Source organism: Brachyistius frenatus, unplaced genomic scaffold, assembly GCF_029030835.1.
Source record: "Brachyistius frenatus isolate BFR_SWC_R1_liver_20210118 unplaced genomic scaffold, ASM2903083v1 Contig_4, whole genome shotgun sequence".
Taxonomy (NCBI): domain Eukaryota; kingdom Metazoa; phylum Chordata; class Actinopteri; family Embiotocidae; genus Brachyistius; species Brachyistius frenatus.
In genome coordinates, this window is record NW_027210603.1 from 6,405,899 (window position 1) to 6,424,188 (window position 18,290).

General features: G+C 39.0%; 1 protein-coding gene across 1 annotated transcript in view; it reads right to left on the reverse strand.

Annotated features, from left to right (window-relative positions):
- suclg2 (succinate-CoA ligase GDP-forming subunit beta) overlaps nucleotides 1-18,290 on the reverse strand; it is a 100,419-nt gene that overhangs the window by 8,658 nt on the left and 73,471 nt on the right. The window contains exon 10 of the mRNA XM_069712877.1: nucleotides 411-531. Within this exon, the coding sequence (XP_069568978.1) occupies nucleotides 411-531 (121 nt within the window). The remainder of the gene's footprint in view (nucleotides 1-410; nucleotides 532-18,290) is intronic.

Consider the following 18,290-nt stretch of genomic DNA (forward strand, 5'->3'; position numbering starts at 1 on the left):
CTGGATAAGCACCATTTGTGGTACATAGAGCTAGTAGCCATCAGGGTGGTGGCTATGGAGCTAGAAGGTCTAGAAAAAGCATTAAAATGCATATTAAAAAAACAGTTTGTTATGTATGCCATTTCCAGGCAAACATGAGTGACAAGTGACAGAGGTGTGAACGTGGTTGCATATTGTAGCTTTAAGGCCAGTATCATTATCCAATATGATGAAATGCTTGTTAAGGTCAAGTGCTTTCATTCCAGGCTAGATGGAGATCGATGGTCTGGTTTCTGATGAGGGGGTGATGCACAGTGTGTATTGAGCTGATGGGAATGTCCGCGGGGATCGGCTGACGAAGAGGGTTGGAGAGGTAAAACATAGATTTATTTGTGTGTGTCTGTGTGTGCGCGTATGAAGTGCCGTTTTACCTTCAAGCCTCACCACCAGCGGAACCTTCAGCTCCAGCTCTCGACAGGCTTTGGTGATGCCGTTGGCAATGATGGCACAATTAACGATGCCCCCAAAAATGTTGACCAGGATGGCTTCAACCTGTGAGAGAGGAGGTTGGGAAATTATTAAACCAAGTGGTGGAGACACGCTTGTGAATATCAAGCAAACAAAACAACAATGACATGATTATAGTCCATATAAGGATGCCACGGTATCAGATTTTCTCTCGACAATTATTGTGGCCAAAAGAATTCATGATAATGATGCTATAGTGGTTTCTATTAAAAACGTAAATAAAATAATAGCAATGCTATCAGGACAGTTGTCACATTATAGCTGCATTAATTATAGGTGACAGTATTGCTCCTTCATACTGATTACAGCTCACTTGTACATAAGAGCACATGGTGGGAAGGTGGTATATCTACTTATGTAGATTAAATTATTTTAAATGTTTAAGTAGACAAATCAACCAGAAAAATTTAAAACGCAGCTAAATTGTTTATTTTCTCTAAAAAAAACAAACCCTAACATCACTGGACCATTGATTATATTAAACCCTATTCTGCTAAGTATCATTGGTAGCTACATGTATATGGGGAGTGACAATCAGCCCAAAGGAGCAATCCTGCCACCTTCTGTGTCGGAGTGTAAACCAGCTAGATACTGGTGCTGGACTGTCCACAATATTATTACATGTGCTTATTTAACATGATATCAGTACTTCATTTTTTTTTTTTTTTTTAAATATCACAGTTATTGTCAATACTGGTAATAGCAGGTAGTAGCAATACAAAGTGAGAGAATCAAATTATAATTGAGCCCTGAAATTTGTGTAGATGGTGATGTAAAGTCCAACATGTAATCTGATTACAATCATTGACTGATCCTTTGCAACACTTACATGTCCCATACTGCTGTAAACACGCTCAGTAAAAAAATGTACTGTTGCCAGTTTAAAATATTTTTACTAAGAAAAAAGTACAGAAGTCTCTGCCAACTTGGTGCACAGTAGGTCATACAGAGGTTATGCACTAGAGCTTGACCGATATATTGGTCTGTCAATATTATTGGCCGATGTCACACAAATCAGAATTTTTTTTTTCTATTGTGTTTTTTGTTATCTATAAGTATTAAATTCCATGTGAAGTTTACCGTTTTAGTGCACTGATATCAGTGTGGGTAATAAACTGTAATATATCCTGCCGCCGTTACATGTTTGTCAGAAAGTGTTCAAAGTGGTTAAATAACCACATATCAGGGATATATAAACATTCACATTTGTTTTACTCCCTGATATAGGTGTCGGCCCCCAAAATCCAGCATTAGTGAGGCTCTACAATGCACCCGAGGAGACACAACTGTATCACTATGGAGGCAGAATTAAGTGAGACGGTATAATGTTAAAAGTTAAAAGGGCAGAAGCAGGCGAGCGATGAAACAAGTAGGCCAAATTCCAAAGCAATATTTCAATGGGAACTGTTAACATTACAAACAACAGAAGGTGACTGGTTTTCCTTTCACCTTTAAAACTCATAAGTTATACATACCTCTCACATGTAATTCAAAGAAAATAATAAAATACACTCGAGCACACACAGTGGTCAGCAAATCAACAGGTTAAATTCCACCATGCTAGTAACTTTTAGTTCAATTGTATTATACATATATAATGTTGAGATGTCCCTTGTTCTGCAAATTCCATATCCACAGAACAACTATCCAGGACAAACTGAGTTGTGAACATTGAGTTCTGCCAACCCATCTCATCATTTGCACTGTTTACTTTAGCTGTCTCCCAGTTTCTTCGAGGATATCTTCAACTTTCTTACAAAATGAGCACGAAACTGATATCACTAAGTAGAGAAGCAAAGCAGCTAGTGTGTGTGTGTGTGTGTGTGTGTGTGTGTGTGTGTGTGTGTGTGTGTGTGTGTGTGTGTGTGTGTGTGTGTGTGCGATTACACTAACAATCTAGCACTTGGTAATTACCCTGGCTAGCTCAGTGGAAAAGTAGACTGAGAGCACACAGGATTAATCCTCCATGTTTGTTTATAATCACTGCTAATCTGTTAGCGCCGATTTGGATGAGCAGCTTGTGGGAGTGTGGTGCGGATGTATGTGTGTGCATGCGTGTGCGTGCGTGCGCGTGTGTGTGTGTGTGTGTGTGTGTGTGTGTGTGTGTGTGTGTGTGTGCGCCTGTTGTGCATGTGTATGTTGTCAGTGCGTGGTAATGATGTTTACAGTGAGAGCAGATCAAGGACTTGGATAGCTACCAGAGCAACAGCCGAAGCATTGCAAACAGCAGAGAATGACACAAGACCAGAAGAGGTGTCAGACAAAACACAGATGTAGGCAGTGCCATAAAGACTGTTGCAATGCAACAAAACTGAGCAAACAGTTAGGTCCACAAAGAGAACGGTTTCATGCTAATTAAATATCTTGCGAAGGGATGTGACCAGCAGCATGAAACTAATACGGAATCAAATTAAACTGACCTCCAGTTTACATAAGTAATAATACATAATGAGGTTTTTCTAGTATGTCAAATTAATGGATGAGTTGGAGGCAAAGAAATTAAAAAATAAAAATGTACTCTCCTTTTCCTGGTAAATGCACACAGCTTTCAAACTCCAACGGCCAACGTTTGAAATAAATGTTTTCTTTTCTGGTCAAAACCTTGATCAAGGTTATTTGTTTAGACCTCAGATCCACATATTGACGAGATGTTGTTTTCACAGACGGGAGTACCTCTCCTCAACACATTTAAATGATCTTTGTGTGTAAAATGAACACAGTTTATATTTAATGTGCTTTACTGAATACTTTACTATACAGTGATGTATGTGACCCGTGTATGTGTTAAACAATAGTCTTCTGGTACATAGCCAAATACTCAATGTACAAACTAACTGTGCAGCTTTCGAATGAATGAATGAGTAGTTCAAAATTCCCACACTTTTTATGATGACTATCAGCGTATATTTGCGATATAGTCTACTCAATAACCAGCATTAGTGTGTAAAGAGTAACAGACAGTGAAAAGTCGGCATGAGAGAGAAACACTAACACATTGGTTTTTCCGACAGCCGGATAGGTGCGATCTGTAGTTTCTCAAAGTGTATATGTGTCTATATCCGATGACTTAGCCTGCTATATATGTCATATCCTGCGCCTTAAGGTACATGTGTGAGCATGTGTTATGCACTTTGGACCCACAGCTGGGGCAACACCATAATTTGTAGGCAGCCAGAATTAGAAAAATGAAGCAGCGATGCATTTTAGAGGCTGAATATAATTCAACCTCTAAAATGCAACTTTTAAGAACAACTTTTAGCCTGACCACCAGTGATCATTAGGATTGCTTTCACACCTACCTTTTACTGTCCAGACCCAAAAAGTAGGCGTGAAAGGTGTCTTGGACCACGGACCGGGCGAAAGGGCCAACATTTTATCTGACCAAATGGTCTCGGTCTGAATCAAACTGAACCATGGTTCGGTTGGTTTGCAGTGTGAAAATTATTTTTGAATGGTTCACACTGTCAGAGCAATTAGGGGAAGTTGAGTCAAGCTATCTTCACCCATTAAAGAATAGAAGAAGAAAAAGAAGCAGGGGAAATGTAAAAATGAGCTGCAGTAGCACATGGGGAGAGGAGACAATGTTTTGAAGTTTTGAGCTGGAAAAGAAATTCATAAAAACTGAAACTGAAGCTTACAAATTATTTTCTGACATGAAAATAAATGCTCATAATAATGCCATGAGAAGGATAGTATAGTGGCAACAAAAACAATCTATCTCATGCAAAGTTCTTTAGTGCGCTCGCAACATTGCATTGTGAAACCAAAACTAACTGGATCAAGAATACAATGCAACAAAAGCATGAACTTTGGTTGGTACCTTAGTCTAGATTTTCAGGTGTGAAAACACCCTTAAACTGCTTCAATCTGCTGAACATCCACAGTTTTATACTATTTTATAAGATCCTTTGTGGTAAACACACTTTAATGAAACTGCCGGAGGTATAGAGGGATTATGGCATTAACAAGGATCAAACTAAGTCTTTTTTTTTTTTTATTGCAAACATCAGTTGTCAAGTCGAACTCATGGAAACTGCAATGCATTAACAATGCAATGTTTCTAATATGACTGTGATGTCAGAGTTCTGCTCATAACACAGCAAACACAAAGTAACAGGAATATGGGACACCACTCTGTGATATGCGTGCATTTACATAAAGAAGACTATGTAACATTGGGTTTTGGGTGGGTCAAACATCACATATTGTGTCACAGTTGTTTGATGTCAGACGCACATATGTATGCACATGCACAGCATTATCTGGTGGCCCACTGGGGGGCAGCAGAGATTTAGACGCCTTTTGCAGCCTCACTGGAGAAGGCTCTATTCTTACCCTATCTACAGCCCATTTTTCAACTCTGTCTCCATTGGGAAGGACCATATTTCTTCCATTCATGCGTCTCCTATTGACATCCATGTATATTAATGATACACAAGACATGATTTATATGGCTTGGCAGAGGTAAATGCAGTTTATAGAAATATGGATGTGGCGAGAACAGAGTTGCACTTTGGTGCAAGTTTGTTTTATTTTTCTTCTCTGGTTTTGGTTTACAAGACAGTCAACAACCTAGAGAACATTATTCTTGCTGTACAAAGAAGACAACGAAAAATAAGCAGACATTTGGTTTAATGTTCTCCATTTTTGCCCATTTAAAGCAGAGATCACAGATCCGGAGCTTTAACAACTGACACAAACCTTACTATCATTTTAAAAGAGATACAGTGATATTAAATGCAGAACCATGTGCCCAGAGGGAACACAGCCTTAAACTAATAAACATTCAGAAAAATAGAGTTAGAAGATCAAAGCAGGGCAAAATGTGAGCATCTTGTTCATTTTTCTAATCCTGTTGTCTCCTCGAACAGCTCATTCAGTTCCAAAATGCAAGATATAATGTGGTCAAGCATTTTGTCCCCATGTGGTACACTGCACAATGAACAGTATATATAAAGTACATTACTTTAAAAAATATATATATTTATAGCAGGGTAGTGGTCTGCATGGGGTTAAAATGACAAAATAATGAACTGGGAGAAAGAACGGGTGCCACATTTAGGGTCAATTCTCTTGGTTTGATGGCCTCTCCAATCAAAAGTCTGACTCTTCTCTGCTCCATTCTGGCTCTTGGCATCTCGGAAATCTAGCTTCAAGGTATGAAATAGCAGTGCACAATTCAATCCACCTAAAATTTTTAACATCACACTCTGTAGCATTTTACCTCCTGTTACAGATGAACAGTCTCTTTCCTTAAAGGCATTCATTTCAGGTGAGCTAAGTTGGCAGCGGGATGGATTTCTTTCATCAGAGCTCAGCATAAAGGCATCAAGTATAATGTGCCAGCTCGCTCTTTTTAGGGGATCTTTCTGTGTTCTTTCAAGCAGAGTTACAGCATGAGCAGGTGCCTTCTACCTGGGTGCCGGTGAAATGATTCAGATTTTGGAAAATAGGATCATTGCTGCCGGCATTCCGATACCCTGCCAAGGCTTTCTTTTGAGTCAAAGTCAAAACAGGGCCTTCACAGGAGAAACAGGCTTTTCTGCCTGCTATTATACGCCCCACTAACTGCATTTAGGACAAGAAAGAAATATAACCCAGACAATTTGACATACCCACGTGGGCCTTTATAGTACTTCTCCTAGCGGAGTTTTCCTAAACCCTGCCTTGGATACACATTTGACAAAATATGTGAGTATTATTATTATTACGGACACAGGCTTGTCTTATAATACTATCATATTATACATATTTGGCCATCTGTATTCACTGAAATATGAGGACAACATTTGAAAGCAACATCACATGTTTAGAAAGTCTTCATTCTCACTTCCTCAGACTTATAAGTAGCAAACAAACAAGATGTACTTTTCTCCTCCAAATTTCAACCCAGGGGGGAATAAAGGCATTGTATTCCTTCTCATTCTGCAAGGCTCCTTGTAACGCGTCGTGCGTGCGTTGCTGAATTATCACTCAAATACACATTTTCATGCCCATACCCCAGTAAAGCGCCACTAATCTCTCTGCAGGAAAGAAAAGGGAAAGAATCTTGTTTCCTTTGTTACCAGCAAGCAGATAGGAGTAGAAAAAGGCAGGGCTGGAGATGGGTGTGTGTCTCTCTGTGGCCTATTAAGGGCTATTGTTCTGTCTTATCTACTGGAGACAGCCTGTACTGTCACCGCCTGCTCTGGCAGGCCTTGTTTATTTGTTTTCGATCTGCTGGGGGCCCAGCGCTCGGCCCTGGGGCCACAGGTTAACATGCACAGCTTCCAAATCAAGGCAGTCCTGCTGGCTCTAATGACACATCTTGGAATGATGAAACTGCAGTTAGGAAAGAAGGATTTTTCAGTTTTGTGTCCATGTTTGAAGTAAGACAGGAGTAACTTGCCTTAGGTGATCAATGTTGTTTAGGATTTCTCAACATAATCTCAGATTCTACATGTCAAGTTGCATCCAAACCAGAAAATACTGAGTTTAGTTACCCACAGGAGGTCTTTTTTGTTTGTTTTTTAACCAGTGACCATCAAACTGTGTAACTCCTTCTTCCATAAGAAGGATGGCTGAACCATTGGATACTGAGAGCAATAGTGTTAATATCATGTGCAATGGTACTTTTCAACATTAAATGCAACATAACATGTGGAGCAACTAATGGGAATTGTAAGGTGCCTTAACTAAATTCTCATATTGGACAAACATCTCTCTTTCCAGGGGATCAACATGTAGAACTCCTTACCTACAGAAATCAAACTGGATCCAAGGTTAGTTAATTTTAAAATCAAACCGAAACAGCTTTGAAGAGGGATCAGTTATGTACTCATGAATGATCTGGTGCTCCTGTTTTATGCTGCGTCCTATATTGTATTGTATATATCTGTATTTCTTTTGTTGAGTTTTAAATGTATATACTTAGTGATTAAGTTTATGATCTGTACCGTATTCTGTTGTGATGTGAGTTGTCGAGTTTTAGGCATCTTAAAGGCCCATCATGGGATGGGAATTGTAAATTAGCTCAAGCTATAAATGCCGTGGTGTTTTGTATTGGTTTATGCTACATACTTGTCCCTATGTAAATAAACATTAAATAAATAAATGTTACTTTTCAACATCATTTACAATATTACTTTTCTATTTTAGTTTACTTATTTGACCAAATCTATCTTAATTTAATGGTGTTTTATTCTGATGTTGTACCTTTTTGAGCAATCTCTGGAGCAAGGCTTTCCTTTAGGATTTAAAAAAAACAACGTATATTTTATATTATGTTACCAAACATCCAAAAGGGAGGTGAGAACTAGAACCATCAGGGCCTGTGACAAACTGATGGCATTGCTGAATAGAGAACATTTTCCCCCAAAGAAAGCAACAGTTGTGGTGGTGTCAAATTTTCAATGCAGGGCACACATACATGTTTGAATATAAATGACAAAAATGAAAAATAAAACCTTGTTTGTCTACCCAAACAAGCAATTGCCTTGTTGCAAAAGATAAAGGCAAACACACTTCAGTAACAACACTGCTTTCTAACTTTAGACAGAGCCAACCGTTTCCCAGAATCATTTTATTCCTTGAAATTGCTCCAACTGTGGACTAGTGCTTCATGTCAGCAGCAAGATAAGGCTGTGTGGAAGAGCAAGAGGTGTTGTTTTTTGTCATATGTGTAGGATAAGTAACGTAAATCATCGTCATATGGTAATCTTTTATGGAACGTGTACTACTTTGAGCATCAGTTCTGTCAAACCGAGGATCTATTTCGCCTGTGCAAATCTATTCTTAGAGAGGTTACAGAACAAGCAAGAGAGAATGACATAAAGACACACTGAGGGAAAAGAAGGTCTTGAAGTCAGAGAGTGAGGTGAAGTGAAACAGATGGAAGAAGAGAGATGGAGAAGAAAAAGAGACAAAGAGAAGTGATGGGAAGTGGTGCGGGCCCTAGCTTCTATTGAAGGCTAGGATTGGCCCTGGCAAGGAGGGATAAGAGAGAAATAATTATCCGGCCTGCTGAAGCATGACAGCCCCTTCTTGGGACTGCAAAGTGACAGACTGAGCATTATGTCAAAGATTGGCCATGTCACTGGCAGAGACATCTTTTGACAGACAGTGGTGTCTGAAGTTTTGCTTGACGGTAAAAATCCTACCGCAACAGGCAGCTGGATACCCGTCTGATCAATGGACAGTGTGCACCAGGTTTCATCTGGAGGATGTACAGACTCACCACACTCAGTCTACATTCTACATATAATTATGTCAGTCCCTGTTTTTTGTGCCAGTGGGATTTTAAAGCCTTTGCAGCCTAATTTAATGTTTTAAAAGGGACTAACATATGTTATCCAACTCTTTTAAATTCTTATGGTTTTCGGCATGCTTTCCAAATTCTGTTTTCAGACACCAAACTAGGCAGATCATAACACCAGCCTGAACCATACTCTGTGTCAATATATCTTCCTCGCATTCATCCACATCCCTAAGTCTCCTCACATCTGCCCTGGTCAAGAGTGCTTTATGAGCACCGAGCCACCTCCAACCTTCAGCACCCTGGGATTCCATTTTTCTCTGCAGGCAAAAGAATAGAAACCAATCAAGAAAAGGCAAGAATGGCTTTTCTTTCCAGTCAAAGGAGGTTTGTAGGAAGGTATGGGTGGGTAGGAACAAGGCAAGGAAAATGAGAAAAGGTGAGGTCTGGCAAAAATCCATGTGACCAGAGAACATATCCTGTAGATGGCCTTTGCTTTGCCATGTCTTGTGAGTGAGCAGCGGGGTCATGGGCTGTGACAGTTTCCTCAGGGCTGAGTGTAACCAACCATTCTGACCTTATCCTCCGTCACAGAAATAAGGCAGTATTTTTGCACTGCTTTTCAATCACTCATTGCACACTGGGATTCTGCAGAAGTCAAGTGAAGCTTATTTATGTTGGCTGCGTTACAATGGCTGAATGGGCTTTACAGGCTTACAAAGGCAGGGGATCATCACTTTCACAGACATGTACAAGATGACAGGTGGGTGGGTGGAGAAGGGTGGAGAAAACTAAATCTCTGGCTGCAGACAAATACAACAAAAAATTAGGGGGTGAATACACAATACAATTTCTGGGCCACTAATAGTTATGATATGGGAATAGTGATGGAACAAGTGAGATCAAGTCTGTTCCGGTCTGGGCCAGTTGGTGTTGACAGTCGGGAGATAAAATCATACAGCATGTGGCATTTAATGATTGTAATCATTTACCTTCTGAACCACTCACTGCCAGGCATTCCCATTAAGATTATTCTAAACATGTTTGACAGGCGTGAGAGGCACAAATAATACTAAATCAACAAAAACAGTCTAATATGGCCAGCAAACACAAAACAGTGCAATGTGTCGTGACTGGGTGATTAATTTATAGTTCATCCCTTCCTCTTTTTGTCCCTTCAAAGAATTGTCTATGATTTCTCTCTGAAAACGCAGGCTAAACGAGTAAAGGAAACTGTTCCCTGATGGATCTCATTTTCTGTTTTATGCTGCTGCCTTGCAACAGTTTCTATTCTAGTGAGAATTGGGGGGGGGGGGGGGTTGCCCAATGACAAGCGTCTGTTTATCCCTCCGTTCACTGTCATTCAATATGTGATTTTTTTTTTTGGTGACTGTTGAGACTAAAATCAATCTGAGAAAGTTGCTAGAAATACGTTATCATGTGTAAGGTGACATTACAAAAACTTGAATACTGCTGCAAGTTGTATGTGGACCAATGTGAATTACATGGAAATAGTCTGACTGAAGACAGATGATTGCAGGTGTCTTTCTCCATTTGTCCGTGAGAGAAAGCTTACTGTTGTTTATGTTTTACACAATTGCAGATTGAGATATTTTTGGCAGAAAACTCACATAGCAAACATCCTTTTGCATCCAATTACAAAATCGCTCTCCTAAATTGCTATTTGGGGGCTGCAAAACCTAAAATAAAGCCTATTTCCACAGGCCTAGAATACCATCCTCCAGTCATGCCATAGCCAGGCTATGATGATATCCATAGAGACTACAGTGACTACACAGGGACAAGGTGTGATGTACCGGAATATTGTGTCTAGCTGGCATCAGGGCCAAACGGTGACAGCCCCCCGCCCTAAGCTGATCGGCTTAATATGTGTGACGGGTTAGAGGGAACCATTGCTATGTTTAAGATTGGAGTACTTTTGCATCTTCAGTGTAATTCATAATCTCTGTGCTTTGGAGTTTTGTTCCACCTCTATGTTCCTGTGCTTATTATCATCGAACAAATAGCCTCTCACTGTTAGTTAACAGAACCAAAGGCCAAAGCAAGGCTTTTATTGTGAAGCAGCTACAGAAAAGTATAATGGTATTTACCACTTTAGTAAAATCAAACAACAACTGAACTAGTTAGATGAATGAGGTTTCTGTATGTTCTGGAGGTTGATGATGATGTACCAACTCAATTTTAAGCTAAGTGTGTTCATGTGAAATGGCACCAATTAAACATTACTCATTCCACAACAGTAAAACCACTCTGAAACCAAGCCTGATGCTGTTCAACGTGCCATGAGCAGGACCCAAGGTTAGCTCTGTTCGCATTTCCATCCTTATTTTGTGCTCATGAAGCTTTGTCCTTATCCATAGCAATTAGAAATCAATGTTCAATTTCCATAAGGACATTTGTGTGGTGTTTTTGGTGATCTTCACATTGTGCCAAATTTCACATTCAAGCGAGACTCAACTAATCAATAGCAACTAATCAGACACGACATGGCTAGGAGTTCAAAAAAAGTGTAAACACTGTGACTCATACTGGGAAGAAACACTGTCATCATTTACATTATTATGATTCACACAAAAAACAACCTTTCATCTTGACAGTTTGAATTGAAGACAAATCTTTTGGTGCCTCAGGCTAAACAGAATATGTTTGCGAAGAAGTGCTTGATAAAGTAGTTAATCTTACCCATACTGCTGTCTTACGGTCTCAATTGTAGCATTTTGTTATAATATTTGAGTAAAACAAAGTGTTGAAAGTTAAGAGCAATTCTGACCAAAACTGCAATAGCTTTATTAATAGTAATAACATACATATTTCAAACATAACATCAATTTTTCTCAGTGTCTGTGTGTATGTGTGTATATGTGTGGGCTATATATGTTTGCACTTGTTGTTCCTGAAAGCCTGGAAGGTGCCTCTGAAGGTTAGCATTACAACATATACTTTGCTACGCTGCACATTTCCCTCTGTCATTGAGATGTCAGGGTGTGCATGGTGTTAGCTTTGATGCACAGTAGACGGATCGCTTTGTTGTTGAAGGGTACATACTTGCAAAGCATTGGCTAGTTAAAATGAAGCAAATACTGAGTATGCTTTGAGTGTGCTACTTACTGCTTGTGTCCAAAAAATGTTATGGTACCAACAAATCCCTTAAAAAAATCGGAGTGGTGTGTAAAACTTTAAAGCAGTATCATAACGTGAAATCTTAATAATACATCAATCTAAGGGTGTAGGTTTGATTTAAGAACTGAGAGGGCACAGTGAGGTCTGAGATCTTTAAATAATACACCATGATGAAATTGACTAGTTGCTTCTGATAAGAGACAGGCACAATGGTGAAATTTCACAATTGTAAAAAGGTAAAAAATAAAATAAAAAAAAGAGCGCATAAACAGAGAACACAGGCGGCAGCCAACCACACTCCAGGTTCTTTATGACATCTATAAGGTTGAACTTCTCATCTGAAATGAAATAGGAAGTAAAAAGGACAAGGCATTACCTTTTCTCTGAGATTATTAATAAAAACAATAATAATGAACAGACCATATTATTGTTGTTGACACACTGACTAACACATGATCAGCATCAGTTCCTTCTGAACTGTTATCCCAGTTATGCAGTGACTTTACATCTTTTTTCTGAGAATAAAGCAAAACTCAGGCATTGATCATGCTGCCTGTGCCTCTGCGTATGACTACTCTAGTTAATTTGGCACTTTTTCTTCCCCTAGATTATGCCACCTTGACATAAATAGTTCACTACCTCAGGCCAACTACCTGCTGCCTTGACACTCTGCTTACAAGCTTCTTAAAATATGTTTTTAATGGCATAGCATCAAATGAACTACAGATAGACGGTAGTTCTCTTCGTCATGCATTTTTCCAAAGGGCCCTGAAGAAGACAGTTATTAAACCTCGTTTGACAAACCCTCATCTACATGGCTCTAATAAATAACTATAGCCCCATATTAAACCTACATTTTTAAGGAAATATCATTGAAAAGGCTGTTTTACAGCACCTTAATGCTTTCTTGGTGTAAAACAATTTCTTAATCTTTTTCAGTCTGTATTTTGACCCCACCACAAGCACTAAGACTACACTTGTTCAAGTAAAAGTTAAAGTTTTGTTTTTGGTGTTACTGGATTTACGTGGTTATTTGGACAGCGATAATATAATGCTTGACAGACTGGAAACGTATTTGGGAATTTCCCTTGGTATCAAAGGGTAGTGTTTACAATCAAATTACTTATCTCTTAAGCACTAAATGCTCAAAATGTCCATTATGAAGAATCCTGACACCTCAGGTCATCTAAGACTGGTTTACTCAGTGTTCCCAGGTCAAAAACCAAGCAAGGTAGTGTTTATGCTCCCCACCTGTGCAGTATATACTTGAATACTTGGGGTTCTGCTAAAGCTGTCAGCTAATTAAAATCAGAGCTTAAAGCTATACAAAAAACTTTGAATTACAATTTTAACTTCTTCTGAATATATAATTGTCTATGTATTTCTATGCCTGAGTAAAGACATTTCTATACAAATTACTCACCATACCTACAGTAGTTCCATTGGTATAAACTGCCTGTTGGTAAGAAGAGTTCTGTCTTTTACTGCCATTTTTAATTGGTGGTAAATTGTAATGCCGTTTTAGGATAAATATAAATCCAGATTTAGATTCCTCTTGTTAAGCCTCAACAACCTCCAACAAGCAGAGGTTAGAGCAGCCTGAAAGGTGACCCCAAAGAGAACTAACGTCTACAGTGCATTCACTGCTGGTCCTAAAGCTTATTACTGTGACCACATGGTCAGTCAAGTGAAGGCAATCAGGATGAGTATATCATTTTGAACAATTCTGAGGCTGGCTCATCTGGATTATGGCTCTAACACTTGTTAGAGATATTTTAGTACATCAAACTTAAACGGTAAAAGTAAAGGGGACAAAATAACCGTTTGAAAACTGTTGGAGATGTGAGGTTGCCATTTGATAAAAGTAGTAGTAAAAAAAAAAAAAAAAAAAGGGGTTGGAAAGAATTAGCTAACCATGTAGATTAATTAAGCAATTGCTACAATGACTGAATAAATCCTTGCGCACTGTTCTGCTGTTTTAATCCATTTCTATTTTAAGGTTCTATTGAAATTATTTTCCATGATGAATGCAGATGCCATAGAAAATGCAGACACAATAATTCTAGGCTTTGGATTTCAGGACATCTGTCCTAACTTTCATCTTGCATGACACAACTTTTAATTCTAGTTTTGGCTTATGGTGCTTAAAAAAAACATTTTCATGTGTGCATATTGAAGGTTACATACAAAAGGAAAGTGTAGAGGTACAAGGCAACAGAGAGATGCCACGCTTGACGCAGAGTGAGGAGGAGAGAGACCAACCTCTGTGGCGAGAGGGAGGTTTGTCAGATGTCAGTGAGGGATGTAGAACTTGTCTCCCGCTGCTCACCTCAGGATATCAGAATGCCCCTGAACCCACACACACTTACTGTGTACACACACACACACACACACACACACACACACACACACACACACACACACACACACACACACACACACACACACACACACACACACACACACACACACACACACACACAGTAAATGTAACATATCAGCAAGAACACACACCAACATGCACACACAAACCATTTTGCTGTGAATTGGACTCAACAATTGGAGCCAGTGTAGGGCAGGGATATTATTCATCCCCGGAGGGAGTCGTGTCACAGCTGACAGGCAGACATAAATATTCCTCCACCCCTTCACCAAGGGTTAATGGCTGTCCATCAGGCAGCAATGACACATACAGGGCTGCATGGACCGGGTGTAGACACACAGAGTATGGGCACTTTCATTGGAATAGCAAGGTCACTTACGGAGATTGAAAAAACCTGGAAAGACAAGTAACCACATACCCCACACCACTCTGCATCAGAATGATTGCATGAGCAAAAACACAGATTAATATATACACCACCCACCTATACATCTAAAACAAACATACAAATATGCATTTGAATGCCCCCACACAGATTTGTGTGGATGCTTTTGTGCCAAGTCAGACTGATGCTTTACTTAAAAAGTTGAGAAAGGTTCTGTGTCTAGCTGTGTTGTGCTCAATGCCCCACTCTGCTCAGAGCAAGAATTATTTTATTAAGCTGAAGAAATGCATAATAGTTGGGGAATGGCATACATAATCACCTCAGAGACTGGGTACAACAAACCAGCAGCTGAATATAAAAGAGCCAACATTTCCCACTTTGTTCCTAATGCAGCAAGGCCAATCAAAATTAATTTATTCTAATCTATGCACACAGAAGGTCAATTATCCAAATGATTCCAGTTCAGATTGCACCTGATCTTGGGAGCCAATGAGCCATCGAAAGGGCAGATGGGTGTGCTTTGCAAGGCAAATCATTGCCCCAACCCTCTTTTTTTTGTCACCTCCCCAACATTTACATGTCTAAATGTGCAGGCCATCCGCTCACCTTTAGTGAAGTGCATTCTACTAATGGATAAACAACTTAACATTTAACTTGTGCAAAAGGAGTTGGGCCACAGAGCAGGATCGTATATATGCAAACAGTGGTGTGAAACAGTGGCTATCTGAAGCTTGTTTGACCAAAACAGTTCAAAGGTTATTAAAGATTACCTTGTAATTCTATTTAAGTGAGCACAAAGTCATTGTTTAAAAGTTGGAAGAAGCAAGTCAAGTACAGAGCCATGATGATAAGAATTATATTGATTAAAAGTTATTTTTAATTCAGGTTGAATCTGGTAGAATGTCAGTTTAACATTCAAGAATATGCTCAGCATATACACAGTTTAGACATGAGGATACTATCCTTGTACAAGCGCACTAATTGCTTTTTGGCAAGGTGAAAGAAATGAATCAGACTGTTTACAGAATTTCTTTAGTATTAGGTCTGAACCTATTCCCCCTCTCCCTCACAATAAGTGGAACTAACGTTGCAATTTTCACCATAGTGCCTTCCGTGAGAACATGTCACAGCATCCAAGTAAGAAAGGCGCATATGACTATAGTGCAAGGTGCGATTTCCCCTCATGGAATCAACTACATATAGGATTGGTATACAGTACATACCTTAAGGCCAGTAACACAGAAAATAACATACACACTTTAAAGGATAGAAATTGTATATGCACTGAAATCAAAGGTAGACCACTAGTTGCCAGAATAAATACCAAAAACAAAGGGAGAGAGCGAGAGAGGGTAATGAAAGACAAGCCTCTAAAAACCTCTCCTTTCTACAAACTCACTGATTCCTTTTCCATTCTGGTCAATGACTAAATCATGTTCTTTTATTGAATGCCATTGATCGTTTCTTGACGCCACACAATGAGTAATTTAGAAACAGATAGAATAGACACAATTCACTCTCTATTCCAGCTTTTTCTCCCTTGTGTTCACCCCCTGTGGGTCCAATGAAGTCTGGGTAAGCGGGTGCTAAATTGCCAGAAACACCTAAACCTGGTCAAAACAGATGGGCACAATCAGGGATTAATTTTCCAAAAACCAGACACGGATACGTACACTGATTGGGTATGTTAGTACCCCCACCCCATACTTCCTTGCCGCAGTGAGAGATGTAAAATGAAAATTTCCTATGTCCTCAAGTCTCATCAAAAAAAGGAGTGGTCTGCTCTCACATGCAAATGAAAGAGATTTTTAGTTGTCTAAGAGGGGAGGGGGCAACCAATGCAACCAATGGCTGACATTTTGCCCTGCAGACTTTTGATGGAGCTCAGGAGAACAGAGCAGCATATCAATTAGCCATTAAGGGTTTGCTCAGGTATTACAGGGATCAGAGAAACCAATAAAACCCTCAGGAGAAAAAGAAGAGGCTGAGTGGATTCTAGATCGATGGAGATCTCGTCTAAGGGCTTGCTCCATGTCAGGAGGGCTGTATAAGAGGGACAAATAATGTCACCTTTGAACTTCAAGTGCGAGCAGATGCCATTATCCTAATGAAGACCTCAGATCTTCAGTAATTTAACCTTTCCCTTTTTTCCAGATGTCTGGTAACAGTAGATTTCACATAACCTGATACACAGCAGGTTAATCCCAGAGAAATAAATGATCTATCTTTCCGTTTTTGAGTGGCTTATCCTCGATAAAGGTTGGATAAGACAACACGGTAAAATCATTTTCTTAACATAGCAAAACTATTCACTGTTTGGAACGGAAAGTAAAGTTGACTTTTCACATACCATTTTCTAGTGGTGATTGCTAACTGAAATAATGTCCTATTACAGCTTGACCTGTTGACAACACTGAAGGATGGAGCAAAATGAAGTGCTGTGAATACTTTCCATATGCACTGTATATGATTCTGTGAAGCTAGATTTTAAAATATTTAGACTGTTTTGTGATTATACCGCTGGAAATTCATGTTGCAGACATTTTACCATGATTTGATTATTTACATGAATTGTAAATAAGCCAAATACAAGAAGCACTGATAAACATCACAAATATTACCATAATCATTCATATTACAAGTATTACCGTACTGCCCAAAATACATTATAGGAGGCCCCTTTATTATAAAATGACCACCCTTTTCCAGTTTTATTTTGAGAAAAGACCTTTTGAAGATAGGAAACACTTTCACTTGTCCTCTTTAAAAAAAAGAGACAACATTACTGTAAGGAGACGAGACAGTCTTCATTACCAGAGCCTTTTCTGGTATGTGAAACACGAAATGCAACAATACCCAACATCCATAATTGTATAGTTTGTCTATCAGTCACATAATCACACTCATAAGAATAGTTTTCCCTGCCAGTCAACATTTTCCAGCAGCTTTTAAGGCTTATCATCTATGATGGTAGAACATCTTCAACAGGAGATGCTATGAACTCATCATAAATAATTTGTTTCTGTGGCAGCAAAACACATTTAGTTAAGCTGGGTTGAAGAACCTTTTTCAGGGCTGACTTATTCTAAAATACCTGCTATAAACAGACTTAAAAACTTGCTAAACTAGCAGCATTACAGCATCAAACAACCCTTAATACAACAATCTCTGTACAAGTGTCACAATGGTACTCTCCATTCAAAAACAATACCCAACAAGGACATCTATTCATAACTATTCTTGATCATCCATGGAGGAAAAAATGGACAGTATAAGTTGAAGCTTTACCATCTTCGATTCCATAATCATTGCGCAACTCCATTTGATTAAAAACTTGTGATGATTGAAGGTTCCAGAGCAGCTACTTTAATGGACTTTATGGCAAGCATGCTTTGTCAATTAGTTACCACAAAGTTATGGAAAAAAAAAATGTCTGGTTCACTGAATGCAATTATTCTCTCTTACATTTGTATGTCTACAAAAACAGAGAAGCGGTGAAGTCTGCACAATAATGTAAGAATAAACTGCTGATATACTGTACAAACATAAGACTGAACACAGTGAATAAATTTCTTTGAGGAAACACAGTCATCAACTTATCTTAGTTGTCAGTTTTTATTCACAACTACAAAGAAAAGCTG